We start from the raw sequence: 17387 nt of genomic DNA on the forward strand, positions 1-17387 counted from the left end.
AATCAAAATTATGTTACCTAAAGCACTCTATTATTATCATTCACTGTTGCTAATAATATATTTACTGCAGGGTATTTGCTCATTTTGTTTTTATTTAAGGTTTTGTCTTTTTAGTGACGAGTGTGAACATGCACCTACACAGTGCATGCATACCAACTTATATTCCAGCTCATTTCTTTAGGTTTTTGTTTCATGACTTTGCTGTAGTTGCTGCTTATGCAGAGCTCAGCAGCTTATGGTAAATTCTTCTTGCCTGTTGCGTTCTCAATATACAACCCTTGGCAAAAATTATGGAATCACCGGGCACGGAGGATGTTCATTCAGTTGTTTAATGTTGTTCAAAAAAAAGCAGATCACAAAGCTAAAGTCATTTCAAATGGCAACTTTATGGCTTTAAGAAACATTAAGAGAAATCAAGAAAAAAAATGTGGTACTCAGTAAGGGTAATTTTTTTCAGACCAAGCAGAGGGAAAAATTATGGAATCACTCAATTCTGAGGAAAAAATAATGGAATCACCCTGTAAATTTTCATTTCCAAAACTAACACCTGCATCAAATTAGATCTGCTCGTTAGTCTGCATCTAAAAAGGAGTGATCACACTTTGGAGAGCTGCTGCACCAAGTGGACTGACATGAACCATGGCTCCAACACGAGAGATGTCAATTGAAACAAAGGAGAGGATTATCAAACTCTTAAAAAAAGGTAAATCATCACGCAATGTTACACAAGATGTTGGTTGTTCACAGTCAGCTGTGTCTAAAATCTGGACCAAATACAAACAACATGGGAAGGTTAAAGGCAAACATACTGGTAGACCAAGGAAGACATCAAAGCGACAAGACCGGAAACTTAAAGCAATATGTCTCCAAAACAGGAAATGCACAACAAAACAAATGAGGAACGAATGGGAGGAAACTGGGGTCAATGTCTGTGACCGAACTGTAAGAAACCGCCTAAAGGAAATGGGATTTACATACAGAAAAGCTAAACATAAGCCATCATTAACACCTAAACAGAAAAACACAAGGTTACAATGGGCTAAGGAAAAGCAATCGTGGACTGTGGATGACTGGATGAAAGTCATAATCAGTGATGAATCGCGAATCTGCATTGGGCAAGGAGATGATGCTGGAACTTTTGTTTGGTGCCGTTCCAATGAGATTTATAAAGATGACTGCATGAAGAAAACATGTAGATTTCCACAGTCATTGATGATATGGGGCTGCATGTCAGGTAAAGGCACTGGGGAGATGGCTGTCATTACATCTTCAATAAATGCCCAAGTTTACATTGATATTTTGGACAGTTTTCTTATCCCATCAATTGAAAGGATGTTTGGGGATGATGACATCATTTTTCAAGATGATAATGCATCCTGCCATAGAGCAAAAACTGTGAAAACATTCCTTGAAAGAAGACACATAAGGTCAATGTCATGGCCTGCAAATAGTCCGGATCTCAATCTAATTGAAAATCTTTGGTGGAAGTTGAAGAAAATGGTCCATGACAAGGCTCCAACCTGCAAAGCTGATCTGGCAACAGCAATCAGAGAAAGTTGGAGCCAGATTGATGAAGAGTACTGTTTGTCACTCATTAAGTCCATGCCTCAGAGACTGCAAGCTGTTATTAAAGCCAGAGGTGGTGCAACAAAATACTAGTGATGTATTGGAGTGTTCTTTTGTGTGTTTGTTTTTCATGATTCCATAATTTTTTCCTCAGAATTGAGTGATTCCATAATTTTTTCCCTCTGCTTGGTCTGAAAAAAATTACCCTTACTGAGTACCACATTTTTTATCTTGATTTCTTTTAGTGTTTCTTAAAGCCATAAAGTTGCCATTTGAAATGACTTTAGTTTTGTGCCATGTCTGTGATCTGCTTTTTTTAACAACATTAAACAAGTGAATGAACATCCTCCGAGCCCGGTGATTCCATAATTTTTGCCAGGGGTTGTAGAGCTCCGGGCAGGCACTCCAAGAATAAGCAACACATGTATCTTGTAATTCTGCCCACCCCTCCCCTCATCCCCTCGCTCCTTACGGCATTCCTGTTTTGGCTTGAAACATGAAGCTGCATTCAATACTCAGAATCAAAATGTAAGATGTCTCAGTATTACTCACATGTACTGCTGCTTGTAGTTTTTACTGATATCTGGACATCGTATTTTTTGCAGAAGAATTCTGATCACATTTAGAAATATGATGAAATTCAGCTAAAGAGCAAGAAAAGACAGTTAGAAATGATGTTTTCCTTGTAGATTCTACATCTACATCCTAATTCTCAGTCTGCAGGATTAACACGCCTTTACTTTTTACTTTCAGAAAATGGAAGTAGTTGCGTCCTTTTAATTGGACTTAAAAACATGGCTGCCTTTTTTATATAAAAAAAACCAGCACCACACCCATCTACAGATTTTGCATTGCATCTCAGCACAATTCAGTTCAATGGAGATGAGCTGCATTACCAGACCAAGCCATGGATAGGTGTGGCGCTGTTCCAGGAATACCTGTAAAACTTGTTGAATATACTGTAGCTAGCATCCTGGGTTATAACAGCATGAAGCATTTAAAGGAAACATTCCGGGGAACATAACTAGCTTCTTCTTTCTGAGAGTTTGTTCAGACGTTGCGTTTTTGCAGAATTTTGAATGCTTTTTTATGCAAATTAAAAGCTGCTTTTTACAGAATCAACAAAAGCAAATGCACACGATTGTTTTTTTTTTCCTGACTGAATTGGAAATACCGCTGCTTTTGTAAAACTGCAACGTGTGAACATAGCTTAATCATGATTGGTATAGCTGACCACCTAGAACAGACCTTCAATAAAAAAATGTGATTTGTATCTAGTAAATGCAGCACTGAAGTAATTTGGCAGACCTGAAAAAAATAATCTTGTGAATGAACAACACAGAATGGAAATACATTTGTGGTTTTGGACAAGAGACATCAGCACTGGGTATATGTTGTGCTGTATTCAAATTTAAAAGTATTTGTGCATTGCCACCTGGTGGTCATTACTTTTACTGCAGGGCTCACAGAAAAGTATCTTTATTAACAAGAGATAAGCGGATCTTTTAAAATTCAAATTCACTAGTTTCGCCAAATTTTTCCCAAAAATTTGATTTGTGGTGAATTGCAAGTATTACAATTGTACTAAGAAGACATTTATAAAAGGTTAAAGTCTACTAGGACTGTATCCAAATCATTTCAAGCTTTGGATACCAGTCAGACGCCTCTCATCCAGGCAAACCATGTCTCACACTTTGCACTGACGAGGGGCAGTACCCCAAAACACAGTGTCTGCAAATTGAGATTTTGGTTTTGGCTATTATTCTAAGTCATGTGATAAGGCTCCTTGAAGAGTCAATATTGACTTTTAAGATTTCTACTTCCTATAAGCTACACTAGAGTTCTAGTTCTCTTCCTCACTGAAGAGTGCATATTTCCCAGAGGAACATTGTGGCTTAAAAGTCTCCTCACCTTGACATGCTTAACATGTCACTCTGCAAGGAGAAACGTTACCCCTTTGGATACCGGTCAGATGCCTCCCACTTAGTCAAACCATATCTCACACTTTGCACTGGAGCAGTAGCCCGAAACAAATTGAGATTTTGCAAATTGAGATTTTGGTTTTGGCTATTATCCTAAGTCATGTTGATGCGCCCCCTGGGCCTGTGCTGTGCTGCTGTGCAGGGGGAATACCCGGAGCCGGATCGCTGGGGGTTGTAGTCTCCGTGTGGCGGTGACCCGGTCCGTGCCCAGGGTGGTCAAACCAGTGGCAGTCTAAATGTTGTAATAAGTGTCTGACTACGCCACCCGTGGATTGCGGTCAGTGGGGACCGCCGCTGCGCTGCCGACCGCTGAGGCTGATGTTGGTTGCGCAGCTGAGTATGGGATAACTCCCCACGGGAGGAGTATTGCCTCAGGGCAGCTAATGTGGATGATGGTGGTAGTGATGGTGAGAGGGTCCCAGTGCTAATGGTGCAGGTGCGGCAAGGAATCACAGAGACTTGTAATTGCAGTTTCCAAAGCTTTACTCACGGTTGTTATTCAGGTCAATGCTGCAGGCGATGACTGCCCAAGCCGTGCTGCGTCCACCAGATGAGGGACTCGGTCAACTCCCAGGCAATTCCAGAGCGTGGTTCAGAGCTCCCCTCTCTTCCTTTCTACTGGCCGTCCCCACCAGTGACCCACCTTTGTCCAGCTTCCTCGGGCCTTCTGTTGGCGAAACCTCTCTCCGGTTTCCCTGACCCTATGCGGTATGCCTTTCTGGTGGATGTAGTGAGGGGTCGCACCAAGATGTGGTCACAACCTCCGGTTTTGGCTGAGGATTAGTCGCCTCCACCAATTTGGGTTCCGGTACCCTATTCTGCCAACCCTTCACCCAGTATCTCCTCTGGGCATATGGGGTTCCTTCTGCCTTCGTGTCTCTGGGCCTTTCTTTGTGTTCCTTGCTTCCTTTCTCCTCTGTTCCAGTTCCTTTCTTACTTTCCTTTCTGTTCCTCCTCCTCTCTCTCTCTGCTGCTTCTGGCCTCCACTCCAGGCCTGCCTCTGGAGCTGGGCCCAGACTGAGCCACAGCTCCCTGTCAGCCCTCTCTGGCTGAGCTCCTCTCCTTTTCTCCTCCTGACTGAACTGGCTGAACTCGACCCTGTTCTAAGATGGTGCCCACCTTTTATACCTTCTTCTGACACCCGAGCCCAGGTGACTAGCAACCAATGGGCTCCTACCTATGCCCAGAAACCCACCCCTATCTGCTCCTACACCACTGGGTTTTCCACCCCCCTCCCCACTCCAGCCAGGAACAGAAGCTGTCGTGCCTGCACTCTGTCTAGTGGGAGCACCGTTGGTCTGTTCCTCGGAAATGGGGTGTGTGTGGTGCATGCAGCTTACTGAGTCCTGGTCCACACTCCATCCTTACCCGGGAGTGGAATATCACACCTCTGGACTGAGGTGCAATACCCCTGTAGCAGCCAAGCCCTTGGGGTGCTACATTCCCCCCTGGTAAATCACAGCACGTCCTCGGGCTGGAAAAGAGCAAAGACAATTTAAACATACAAGTTTTTAGAATGCATTCGTATATAAGACAATAACTTTTCACTCATCCCTTTATGGGAGGTATTCTTCTCTTTTTTAACGTTACTTGGTACTTCTTTTCACAAAACATCTTGCTAATGCCACTGGAACTCTTTTAGCATATAAAACATCACATAAAACATTTGCATTATTATTCTAGCAGCATATAAAACTTTTCAATATAAAACTTTTTCAAGTAGAACATTCTTGAGCTCTGGCCGCTGTGCAACTTGCGACCAAGTAAAGGTGCAACAGTCCATTTAATTCCTGAGGTAGACGTTGCGGTTTTTGTATAAAACCAGTAGGGGGCGCTTTAAAAAGCACAACTATGTACAAGGGTATGGCCGCTCTCAGTCCTCGGCCAGTGGGGATAAGGGAGTGGCTGCTCACAGTCCTCAGCCTGGTTAGGGATTGAGGGGGTTAACTTGCACACGGGTAACAGTCCTTTAACTATTCCACACGAGTCCCAACGGGGACCACACTTCACTCAGCAACAGTTCTTGTACCCTGACGGGTAACTATATACAGTTCCATTTTACCGTTTACTGGTAACGGTGTCCTTCTCGCTCTTCCGGGTAATCTTCTGGTCCGTCCGGATCCTCAGTGTAGTCCATGTCTGGGCGGTACTGCAGTTCCTCCTCTGTGAGCCGGTGAACGTGGAGGGCGTACAGTCCCTTTGCGCCTTTGTGACGGGTGTAGGTGACCACGTCGCCGGGGTACAGGTCACGTCCGTGATGTCCCTCTGGCAGGTGGCTTTCAACGTCCCTTCTAGTGACGAAGACGTCGGTGTCAGCCTCCGGGTCTCTGATGAAGCCCCAGCCATGCTCCAGCTGGAACTTGACTACGGTCCCGGTGGCTCTGGGTCCGCGGATGGCGTGGGTGTCTTGTCGGGCCCTCCTCTTTTGCTCCGCGCTCCTGGCCTGGAGTCGCTGCTCCTTGATGCGCCTCTGCCGCCGTTCTCTTTCATAGGTGGCTAGCTGCTGACGGCAGCACTCCAGGCGCTGGGCTTCTTCCGCCCGGGTCTCCTGGGTGAAGCCCATGAGGTTCTCGCCAGTGGGGTCCCATGCAAACTGGGTATCCTCCGGCAGGGGTGGAGCGATGTTGGCGGTCTCCGGGGCCGGGATCAAAGGCTCACTCAGGGGTCGCTCTTTCCGGAGACGGGGGTTGGCGAACTCCGGCGGCCATTCAAAGGGTAGCCCGTCCGGGCTGGTATATTGGGCATACAGGTCCGCGCCCAAGGGTGGCACTGTGGGCTTCGGACGGGTGGCAGTGCCCGGGGGCACTCGGCCTTGCGACCAGGCCGGTGGTCGCTTGTTGGTCGCGCCCGGGGGTGGCACCGCCAAGGAAGGGGGCGCTGGTGAGGCAGCGGCGCCCGGGTGTGCTGGGCCTTGCGTCCTGGCCTGTGACGTCTCACGCTGTACGGCGCCAGGGTTCAGAGGGCACAGCGCGGGGCGGGGCGTGACGACGGTGCTTGCTGCCTGAGGCCTAGCTGGTGGCGGTAGAGGCGTGGTGTCAGGTACGGTCCCCGGGGCTTCGGGTCCCGCAACGGAGGGTGAGGGCAGGCTGGTGTTCCCCGGGCTTGGGGTGGTGGCGTCCCCATTACCTGCCTCGGTCTCCGTGGCCTCCTCCGCGGCGTCATCTGCAGCTGCCGGTCTCTCTTCTCCGCGCCCAGTGGTAAGCACGCTGCCCGGTTCCGGCGGGGTCCTCTGCTGGTCACCTCCGTGCTGCTGGGCCATCTCCTCTCTCCACCCGGCAAACACATCCCGCTGCGCCCGGACCATTCTTTTATTCAGATCTTCCAGCGCTGCGCGCGCACGGTCCGGGTCTCTAGGCAGTTGGGCCAGCAGTTCTGTCAGGCTGCAGGGTGGCTCCGCTTGCAGCAGGCTGCGGGCCAGGGTGCTGGTGGATTTTTCTGCTCCCTCCATCTCCGGGTGCAGCAGGTCCAGACTGATCCAGGCCGCACCCAGCCCCTCAGTTTTCTTTCCTATCCGCCCCCATGGGGGTTGGTCTTGGGGGCATCTGCTGACAATCACCTTCAGGGGCAGCCCCCCCACGTTGATGGACATCTCCATTGCTGCATTCATGGCTGGTGGGGGCGGGCTCCTTCTTTGGCGCCACTCTGGGACCTGGCCCACGATGGGAGGTGGCTTCCTGCTGTCCTTTGGTGCGCACATAATGGCGTCTGCTCTGCCAGGGTGGGAAAAACGGATGAAGATGGCGGGTAACGGTCCAAGATGGCGTCCGATGGCGGGAATCGGCTCTGGATGGCGGGAAACGACTCCGGACGGCGGGAAACTTCTGGAAATAGCGGGAGACTTCTTTTTAAGGTACATGTGCAGTTTTCTCCAGGCACGCAATACCCGCTTGTGGCGGGTTGGTAAAGATCCTGCCGACTACGCCAAAGTTGACGCGCCCCCTGGACCTGTGCTGTGCTGCTGTGCAGGGGGAATACCCGGAGCCTGATCGCTGGGGGTTGTAGTCTCCGTGTGGCGGTGACCCGGTCCGTGCCCAGGGTGGTCAAACCAGTGGCAGTCTAAATGTTGTAATAAGTGTCCGACTACGCCACCCGTGGATTGCGGTCAGTGGGGACCGCCGCTGCGCTGCCGACCGCTGAGGCTGATGTTGGTTGCGCAGCTGAGTATGGGATAACACCCCACGGGAGGAGTATTGCCTCAGGGCAGCTAATGTGGATGATGGTGGTAGTGATGGTGAGAGGGTCCCAGTGCTAATGGTGCAGGTGCGGTAAGGAATCACAGAGACTTGTAATTGCAGTTTCCAAAGCTTTACTCACGGTTGTTATTCAGGTCAATGCTGCAGGCGCGATGACTGCCCAAGCCGTGCTGCGTCCACCAGGTGAGGGACTCGGTCAACTCCCAGGCAATTCCAGAGCGTGGTTCAGAGCTCCCCTCTCTTCCTTTCTACTGGCCGTCCCCACCAGTGACCCACCTTTGTCCAGCTTCCTCGGGCCTTCTGTTGGCGAAACCTCTCTCCGGTTTCCCTGACCCTATGCGGTATGCCTTTCTGGTGGATGTAGTGAGGGGTCGCACCAAGATGTGGTCACAACCTCCGGTTTTGGCTGAGGATTAGTCGCCTCCACCAATTTGGGTTCCGGTACCCTATTCTGCCAACCCTTCACCCAGTATCTCCTCTGGGCATATGGGGTTCCTTCTGCCTTCGTGTCTCTGGGCCTTTCTTTGTGTTCCTTGCTTCCTTTCTCCTCTGTTCCAGTTCCTTTCTTACTTTCCTTTCTGTTCCTCCTCCTCTCTCTCTCTGCTGCTTCTGGCCTCCACTCCAGGCCTGCCTCTGGAGCTGGGCCCAGACTGAGCCACAGCTCCCTGTCAGCCCTCTCTGGCTGAGCTCCTCTCCTTTTCTCCTCCTGACTGAACTGGCTGAACTTGACCCTGTTCTAAGATGGTGCCCACCTTTTATACCTTCTTCTGACACCCGAGCCCAGGTGACTAGCAACCAATGGGCTCCTACCTATGCCCAGAAACCCACCCCTATCTGCTCCTACACCACTGGGTTTTCCACCCCCCTCCCCACTCCAGCCAGGAACAGAAGCTGTCGTGCCTGCACTCTGTCTAGTGGGAGCACCGTTGGTCTGTTCCTCGGAAATGGGGTGTGTGTGGTGCATGCAGCTTACTGAGTCCTGGTCCACACTCCATCCTTACCCGGGAGTGGAATATCACACCTCTGGACTGAGGTGCAATACCCCTGTAGCAGCCGAGCCCTCGGGGTGCTACAATGTGATAAGGCTCCTTGAAGAGTCAATATTGACTTTTAGAATTGCTACTTTCTGTAGGTGGCACTAGAGTTCTAGTTCTCTTCCTCTCTGTAAAGACAATTTGCAAGCTTTTTAATGCAAACACAACCTTAATTATGTCAAAGTTATCTCAACATATGACTATGGGTAAAAGGGATGGTAATAATTCTTCACTGCTGTCACACACTATCTGCAATGTTTCTTCAGTGTTTTCTGGCTTTCTCGCCCTATGTCTCTTGCAAAGCTGTGAGCTGTGATATCCTCCCACTATATTGATTCAATACCAAATGGCTGCTGCATTCCCAGCTTCTGCTGTTATACAGGCTGCGAGAGTCCATTCTGATTGGTTTTGCTGTAACATGTGATGAGATAGCTGCAAGGCATTCTAGGGAAGCCAGCCTGGTTGCACTAGGTCATGTGAGCTTTAGCCATTTGTAACCAATCAAATCACAAACTGTTCAGATTTGCAGGGTTCAGAGAGCTCACTTGATTCATGGTGCCGGTGGTCCAAGCTTGCAGGAATCAGAGCCATTACACTGCCAGAACATTTCATAGAAAACATAGCTTGAAGAGCTGATCGGGGACTATAGGGAGAGATCTGACTAGTCTGATGCCGCCTTCTTCACACACCACTTTAGTTGATTGACAGCTTTCTCCCGATGTATACACCAGCACTCAAGAATTTCTAATTATAACATGCTGGGCTGCAATTATACAACCAGGCTCTTATGCATCCTGCCCCCCCCCCAGTTTGGGCAACATAAATCAGGTTTTAGCTTCCCTATAACTGATTGTAAGAATAATCATTACTATGTAGCAGCCGCATATTCAACAGTGCTGTACAATTCAGACTGTACAAGTATAAAGAAGACATAGCAGCAACAAAGTAATAATAATGCAAACACCGAGTGAAGACTCTGCTCCCAAGAGCTTACAACCTATGAAAAAACAGAGGTTACATAAGAGGCAAAGTAAAAAGTGATGACGACATTGCTCCGCTTTGGGAATGAATCTTATAGCAGGTAAATATTAGTAAATTACTGTTATACAATAAAATTGTATACATTTACCAAACTAGTAAAATCTGTTTTACCAGTTTGTACTTACAAATATAGCAACCAGTATTGGGGTCTTGATTATCCACCAGTAAATGTTTTCATAGTCATCCCAGCACCTGCATGACAGAATGAAGCCGTTATTAGAATCATGAAGATATGATACCAACCACCAGTAGATGGCACCATTAATTCTGTTATGTTCACTGGTATTTAAAGCAGTGGTTAGATAAATTATCATTTTTCTGAACTCATACATTTTTGCTAACTCCCCTAGAGACAGGCAGAAAAAAAGATGTCCTGACTCCCGGAAGAGGAGCCAAATCTCTCAGGTGCGTTGTGTCCTATTCATCATGAAGTTATTCTTGTCTGCTGCACCCACGAGTGAAATCCAAACTTAGGACAGAAGTCATTGCATTGTCGTTCGGGGTGTCCAGGAATGGAGCTGATTAAAAACTCCCGGAGCAAGGAGAGGTGAGGATCTGCAGTCTGGACTCATGTCTGTATTATTTTAGGGGCACTGTTCTGGAAGTTTACTTCAATTTATACACTCTGGGGTTTGTATCTCTTCAAAGGGTCATTATCTATTGTTGGCATTTGAATTTAGGGGGTTTGGTTTATGGTTTGTATAACTTCAAGGGGTCTGGCATTTGCATTAATTTAAGGGTTCTGGTTTGGGGTCTCCATCTAAGAAGTTTTCTCCGAAGTTTTTTTTTTTAATCACTCAATGGGATATGTAATTATTTTTGGGTCGGATCTGGTGTCTATATTTTAGGGTTTTATGAAGGCAGTCTTTTTCACTATTTAGGGTTCTACTCCAAAAAATTACAATGCATCTACAAATTTCTGCCAAAGTTATTGGTTCATCGGGATCATGTCCCTCTACACCCATTGTTCACTCCATTCCCCACCCTCCACACCTTCTTGACATTCTGTCCGCCCCCCCTCTTCCTTTTTGAATGAAGAAACCTTCAGGAATTGCTATTTTCCAGGAAGTTTAGGGTAGGTTTGTCCTTTTCCCAAGAGATTTGCCCAGGAAAACTTCCCAGATGTTTCTGGAGAATCGGTAAGGTACAAAATTTGAATCACTCAAAATCTGCTTTATGCCCCTTCTGCAAAGTTGGAAAGTGTGAACTGTTATGTTCTGTTCAGGTACATGTTTCTTTTGATACAAACACAGAAACTAAGAACTTTACACAAACTGCAGGAAACTTCCATTAGCCTGTGTACTAATCTACAGAGTAAAGCTTTTAAAAGGACATTGAGTTAAGCCATAGGGAGTACCATTAGTGATCCATACATAAAGTGTTCCACTAGAATATACACCATAGAGGAATTCCCAAACCCTAAAGTGGGGAAAAACAAAGGAACTGCAATCCTGCAGTCCGGCAATTGGCCAAGGGGTGTAGAAGGGGGAAACAAACACCAGGCCTGCCATTAGTAGCAAAGCCTCCTAAATTCTATGTATGCAACTATTACCAGATCTTACAGAGAAGCTGACACTTGCTTAAAATTTTTTCTTAAATACTTTTTAAAAATCCCTGAGCTCCCCTGATTCTGCCGCTCTTTTACATTTTGAGCTGCGTCACTCCAATGCAGAGATATTCACATTTGTTTCTTCTGAAAACTATGTGAAATCTCTGCTTGCAGTCCAAGTGAGTGTTTCTTCAGAGTCTTCTTTCGGGGCATGCGCTTCCACCCCTCCTTCACATATGCTACCAATCATAACTTGTCGGTGTCTGAGATTGCTAGACTGCAAGATCAGCAGATTAGCTGTGATTGTCAGCATTTGGGAGGGAGGTGTGAAAGCACATGCCTCTGGAGAAGACTCTGAAGAAACGTCCAGTTGAACAACAAGCAGAGATTTCACATAGTGCACTCCAGAAGAAATAAATGTAAATATCTCTGCATTGGAGCGAAGCAGCACAAAACGGAAAAGCACTGCAAAATCAGTAGAGCTCAGGGATTTTTACAAGTTATTTAGCTCAATATTTTGAGCAAATGTCCACTTTAAAAAGTAGGCATGAAAGTAATTCCAAGAGACTAAAATATACAACCAGGACAATTTTAAGTGGTCATCTTGTTTTGGTCACTGAGGTCTGTTTTGTGACTTAATGGAACATTAGCGAAAAATGGCAAATTCTCACCCAGTGTTATCAAAGCTGATCCGAGTCTTTATCCACACTGCAATGGTAAGTGCCGGGAGACCTGTAAAATTAAGCAATTGGTAAAAAAGCCCCTAGTAATGGAGAGCCGATATCCTAAAATGGATAACGCCTCACAATCATTATATATGTACTAAAATCTAACTATAAAAATATGTGCAGGAACTGGGGGAAGATCATTACTAAGACCCAATATACGCACAGTATAGTGAAATGCTAATAGAATGGTGTCATAAGTAGCTGATCCTTCCCCTATATGGTATATTTATGCCATTATCATCTACTCTAAAAAAACTAAAGTTATAGTTGGAGGTGTACATTTTTTCCAACCTCTAAGTTTTGTTTCTATGAATTTCTCAGTGACTTTTTAGGGACTTGGGAGGTGAAGGCCCATAATCATCTGTCCCTATTGGACTTGCTATATTTCAATCCCAAGTATGAGAAGGGACTCACCCCAGCCAATAACGATGTACCACCAAAAATACCTCTTTTGTGAGGTAAATGTGAGCGTGAGAAGAGTGTGCAGATACATTCCCTCAACCAGAAGCCAAGAGAAATTTGCAAGGATGGAGTACTGGAAGAAAACTACAGCCGCCTTACAGTTTACCTGAAATGAGAGGAAGTTCAGGAGTTTAAGGAGTTTTCCATTATAAGTAAAACTTTGCAGCTTTTTTGCAAAAACAGCACCACAACTGTCCACAGGCTCTGTTTGATATTGCAGCTCAGTGGGACACATTCTTTCAAGCAGCCCCACCGCTTTGTCTAATATATGATGATCCTGGCTTAGACACTTAACTAATGCTTTGTAAAACCAAAAACAAACCAAGATTCACCATAAAATGGACTGTAATGGATTGGGAAAATTCACCACAAAACATTTCATCAACATGGTACAGTAGCAATAATTGTGCTATATATCAGTATCTATGACAAACTTTAACCATCACTCATACATATGTTTACCGTAGACATGGTGCAATGATCGACATCCTCATCTGCAAATAGAATGGCGTCCTTAATAAATACGGCAGCTCCACGTATGATGAAGGATATAAAAAGATTCATGTGGATGTAATTCCTGGGACAATGAAGTTTCCTGTGGGAAAAACACCAAGACAGGGTCTCAAACTTAGGGTTATTTAGTTTGGAAAAATGAAGGCTTATAACAATGAGGGGACTGTAAAACGATCATTGGAAAGATCTCTGTACTATTACTGTGGTCCTGCAACAATGACAAGGGGGCATCCTCTACATCTAGAGAGAAAAAAGTTCCACCATCATCACAGATGGCAATTGTCTACTGTAAGGGCATGGAAGATTTTCTTAAAAATATATTGCAAGTTATGTGTACTAAATTCTGTAGATGGGCTGTCTATCTATTTATAAAAAAGAAAGAAAGACAGGCAGTAGTACTCCAATATTTACGAAAAACATAACGGCGTTTATGGCGTGGCAACATTTCAGTTCAAGTGAACCTTTCTCAAGCAGTGAAATAGGTGTACAAAGAAAGTATATATAGGAATATTACATAATTGACATGTCATTTACAAAATATGATCAAAAACAATGCTTAAAGGAGTTGTGCCACCATAAAGAATACTTTTAACCAAGCAGAAAATGTGGAAATAAATTTTTTTGTAATTTACCATTTATTAAAAATTATGCTCCGTTCAATAAATACCAAGCTTTTATCTTCTGAAGTATGCTCCTTTGCGCCCCCTGGCGATTCTATTCTGTCCTTGTAGTGGGCGATCAGCTGGTCGAGTTTGCACAGTTCCTGTCATCATAAGAGGTCCGACTTCCTCCAACTCCCCATCCTGAAGCTCATCCGTTTCAAACTTCTAAGCGGGTGAGCTGACTCTTTCAGTTTTTTCTTTTATGGACTTTAAACTCCTCTTTTAAGCCATTGGGTCTCAATGTACCTAATTTGTAAATCCACTCTATTTCTCATCGTTTAAGTAAACATACCCCATCACCCCCTATTCTCTGAAATGTTTAGATACTGGGATGTCGAGTCTCTTCTTCCTTCTGGTATGTCGGTGGTGATTGATGCGTGTTTTGAAATACCAAGTTGTCTCACCGATATACCATAAGGAACATGGTCCATGGACACTGTAGAAGATAAACCACATATTCTGGCTGACGTGAGATAATGCTCAATATTATAACCTAGAGGTGTTTTTATATAAACAAAACTTGAACCTTTTAGCATCAGGGAGCAATTTACACAGGACAGACATGGATAACACCCATTCCTTTTAGTTCCTGTCAAATACATTTGATCAGATTTTTTAAAAGAGCTTATGTCTGAATGTACGAGACAGTCGGCTAAATTTTTATTTCTTTTATAAGAGAACAGCAGAGGATTTTTAAACTCTTCCATATTAGGCAAGCTGTTATGTAACATTTTCCAGTGTTTTTTATTATTTCTGCCACATCCTTGCTTTCTTCGCTAAATGTTGTTACTGGTGGTACCCTATTTAATTTATCTTTCCTTTTTGTATTTAACACAGATTCTCTACTTAGACCCAAGGTCTTATCTTTTTGTGAGTCTAATGTTTTGGGTAACCGCTATCTTCAAATTTTTTACAAGCATATTTAAAACTTTTGTTGCATCATGCTCATTGCTGACTATCCTTTTAACCCTGATAAATTGACTATAGGGTATGGACCTGATTGTTTTTGAGGGTTGTTGGCAGCTAAAATGCAGTACATCATTTTTATCCGTTGGCTTGACATGGAGGGTAGTACTTAATGTCATATTATCCTGCTTTACCAATACATCTAAAAATTGAATATTTGTTGCTGAGGAAACCAGGATGAACTTAATGTTGGGATCTACCTCATTCAAGAAAGTATGAAATGTGTTCAATTGCTTCTGTGTTCCAGTTCAAAGGAGGAAGACGTAATCTGTGTATCTTCACCACCTCAGAATATAATGAAAGTGGTGGGCTACATAGACCAGGTCCTCCTCCAGTGCACTCATCACTATGTTGGCATATGCGGGCACCATATTGGCCCCCATGGCCATGCCACATTGTTGTAGCTATTACTCTTCTCCAAATAAGACGTAATTTTGCTTTAGTACAGTATTTAATAAATCAATAATACACTGTCTGCCTGTTTTGAGAGCTTTCGTTGTACAGACCCTATAACCCGTTCATGATCTATAGACTTATACAAGGTATCATCAAAGGATGCCAGTATTACTTCATCACTCAAATGTACTTCCTTCAGTTTGTTTAAAAAGTCATTGGTGTCCTGTATATATGACAATGAATTTTTAGCTAAAGGATTTAATATTCTATCTAAAAAGACTCCAATTTTACTAAATCAACCCCTGACACGATTGGCCGTCCTGGGGGGATTTATAAGTGACTTACTTATCTTTGGTATTGGGTTATCCACCATTAAAAAATCAAAACCAATACACCATGTATTTTCTGTCATGGAGCCCAAATAAATGACTCTTGTTTTTGTATGGTTGATGCAAACTTCTTCCTTTTTCATATCCAGCCTTTGGGAGACTAGGACTGTTTGCACATGCATCCTGTTGGTGCTGTTGTGTTTTTGTGGTATCTATTGGTTTGTTTTTGTCATTTTCTTTCTGCTGTCCTATACTACCTTCTATACATACTAAATTGTGTCCTTTCCTTTTTTTTGTTGGACTCACTGAACACTTAATAACTTTTAATGTTCTTTGGATTTTATATAACTTTCTACCTATTCCCTCTGGTTATCAAACATTCAGCTCATTACTACTTCGCATTCTAGATAAACATCATGCTGCGGCCTATTATTGTGCTCATTTATCACTGTCTAAAGTTTTACATTTGAGAGAAAACAGACTCAATGAAATTACAGGGGAAAAAGGCTTTCAATTAATAAACTATACAGACATAGAAAGTATCGTCAGTAAAAATCTAATAAGGAGAAATGTAGAAACCATCTAGAGACATCAGTCTAGTACAAAGAGAAAACATTGCTCAGCTATTAATAATCATGGATGGGGGTTATTGTTTAGGATAGACATGATAAGGGAAAAATCTAAACCCTTAAAGGGAACCTGTCACCAGAGACAACGCAGTTAACCTGCAGATATGCGGTTAATCTGCAGGTTAACAGTGTTATTATGCTGCCCGGCGCCTGCACGCAGCTGAATGCCGCTGGGAGAAAATGAACTTTATTCTCCCTGCCAGAATTCGGTTTCAGTCATGGGGGAGGGGTCGCCGTGTGTTCAGTCATCACTCTGTGAATACAGAGCAGTGGTTGTAACTGACTGACAGCCGGCCTCAATGCAGAGGGAATGTCAATCAGAGCCGGGGGCGCAGTTACAGCGGCGACTCCCCTCACCCCTATGGCTGAAACGTAATGCTGGCAGGGAGAATAAACTTCATTTTGTCTCCGCTGTATTCGACTGCGTGCAGGCAATGTGTAGCATAATAATGCTGTTAACCTGCAGATTAACCACATATCTGCAGGTTAACAGTGTTATTTCTGGTGACAGGTTCCCTTTAATTATTTAAGCTTGAAAGGGCCTCACACTGACTCTCAGATGTTGCCTTAGGTGGCCCTTTCACACTAGACTAATGTCAGTGTGGCTGACTGTCTAATGTGTATGGGGTCCCCAGACAACTGATTGGAGATAAGCATCCAGCATGTCCAATTTCAAACTGCTGATCATATTATCTCCCAGAGAGAAGTCACCATCAGACATGTCTGTCAATGGTTCCCTCATAAAGAACACAGGAGGGCTTGGCTGAATGAGTGCACCTGTGTATGGATTAGTCGGCAGAGATGGCTGCCAGCTGAACAATTGGCCGAAGCATTGTTTGGCTGACAGGCATCAAATATGAAAAGGGGTCAGATGAATGTATGAAAAATTGCCCGATTTGCGTCCAGAAAACTCAGACATTTTCATCCAAATTGTCATAAATGCACCATCCATGTGTCATATTTTACATGCATGTAACATCTGTGTGGCAACCGATTTTATACATCAACATTTTAAAATTTACATGATCAAATACCGTTTTCTGAATTAATAATGGCAACGTATCCTAAAAAATTGGATGCAATACAGATGTTTCTGTATGGGATCTGATTTTTTTTGCACACCCATTACATTGATCAGCGTGCTGTCCGATTTTTCCACAAACAGCACACATCTGTATCATGCTGTCATCTGAACGAGCCCTTACTCTCATCCTAATAGTCTGCTGTCATCATTACAATCACATTTTTGTATTTACCCAGCCATGCATTAGCCTGCTTATGATTGCTTGTATTTTGCCATGTGACTGCACTCATCTACCTGCTTATCTATGCTATAG

General features: G+C 44.5%; 1 protein-coding gene and 1 long non-coding RNA gene across 2 annotated transcripts in view; one reads left to right on the forward strand and one right to left on the reverse strand.

The window, feature by feature from the left end:
- The window catches only part of LOC141270982 (vasoactive intestinal polypeptide receptor 1-like), an 859326-nt gene that overhangs the window by 776679 nt on the left and 65260 nt on the right, over positions 1–17387 (reverse strand). The window contains exons 6-10 of the mRNA XM_073681081.1: positions 13018–13150; positions 12508–12661; positions 12037–12097; positions 9942–10008; positions 2119–2210 (exon numbers count right to left, since the gene is read on the reverse strand). Coding sequence (XP_073537182.1) covers positions 2119–2210; positions 9942–10008; positions 12037–12097; positions 12508–12661; positions 13018–13150 — 507 coding nt within the window. The remainder of the gene's footprint in view (positions 1–2118; positions 2211–9941; positions 10009–12036; positions 12098–12507; positions 12662–13017; positions 13151–17387) is intronic.
- LOC141270984 (uncharacterized) overlaps positions 10142–17387 on the forward strand; it is a 194669-nt gene continuing 187423 nt past the window's right edge. The window contains exon 1 of the long non-coding RNA XR_012321790.1: positions 10142–10363. This is a non-coding gene — a long non-coding RNA (uncharacterized lncRNA). The remainder of the gene's footprint in view (positions 10364–17387) is intronic.

The sequence above is a fragment of the Phyllobates terribilis genome, unplaced genomic scaffold (genome assembly GCF_046119375.1).
Source record: "Phyllobates terribilis strain yellow unplaced genomic scaffold, ASM4611937v1 Scaffold_5__5_contigs__length_657084704, whole genome shotgun sequence".
NCBI classification, from domain to species: domain Eukaryota; kingdom Metazoa; phylum Chordata; class Amphibia; order Anura; family Dendrobatidae; genus Phyllobates; species Phyllobates terribilis.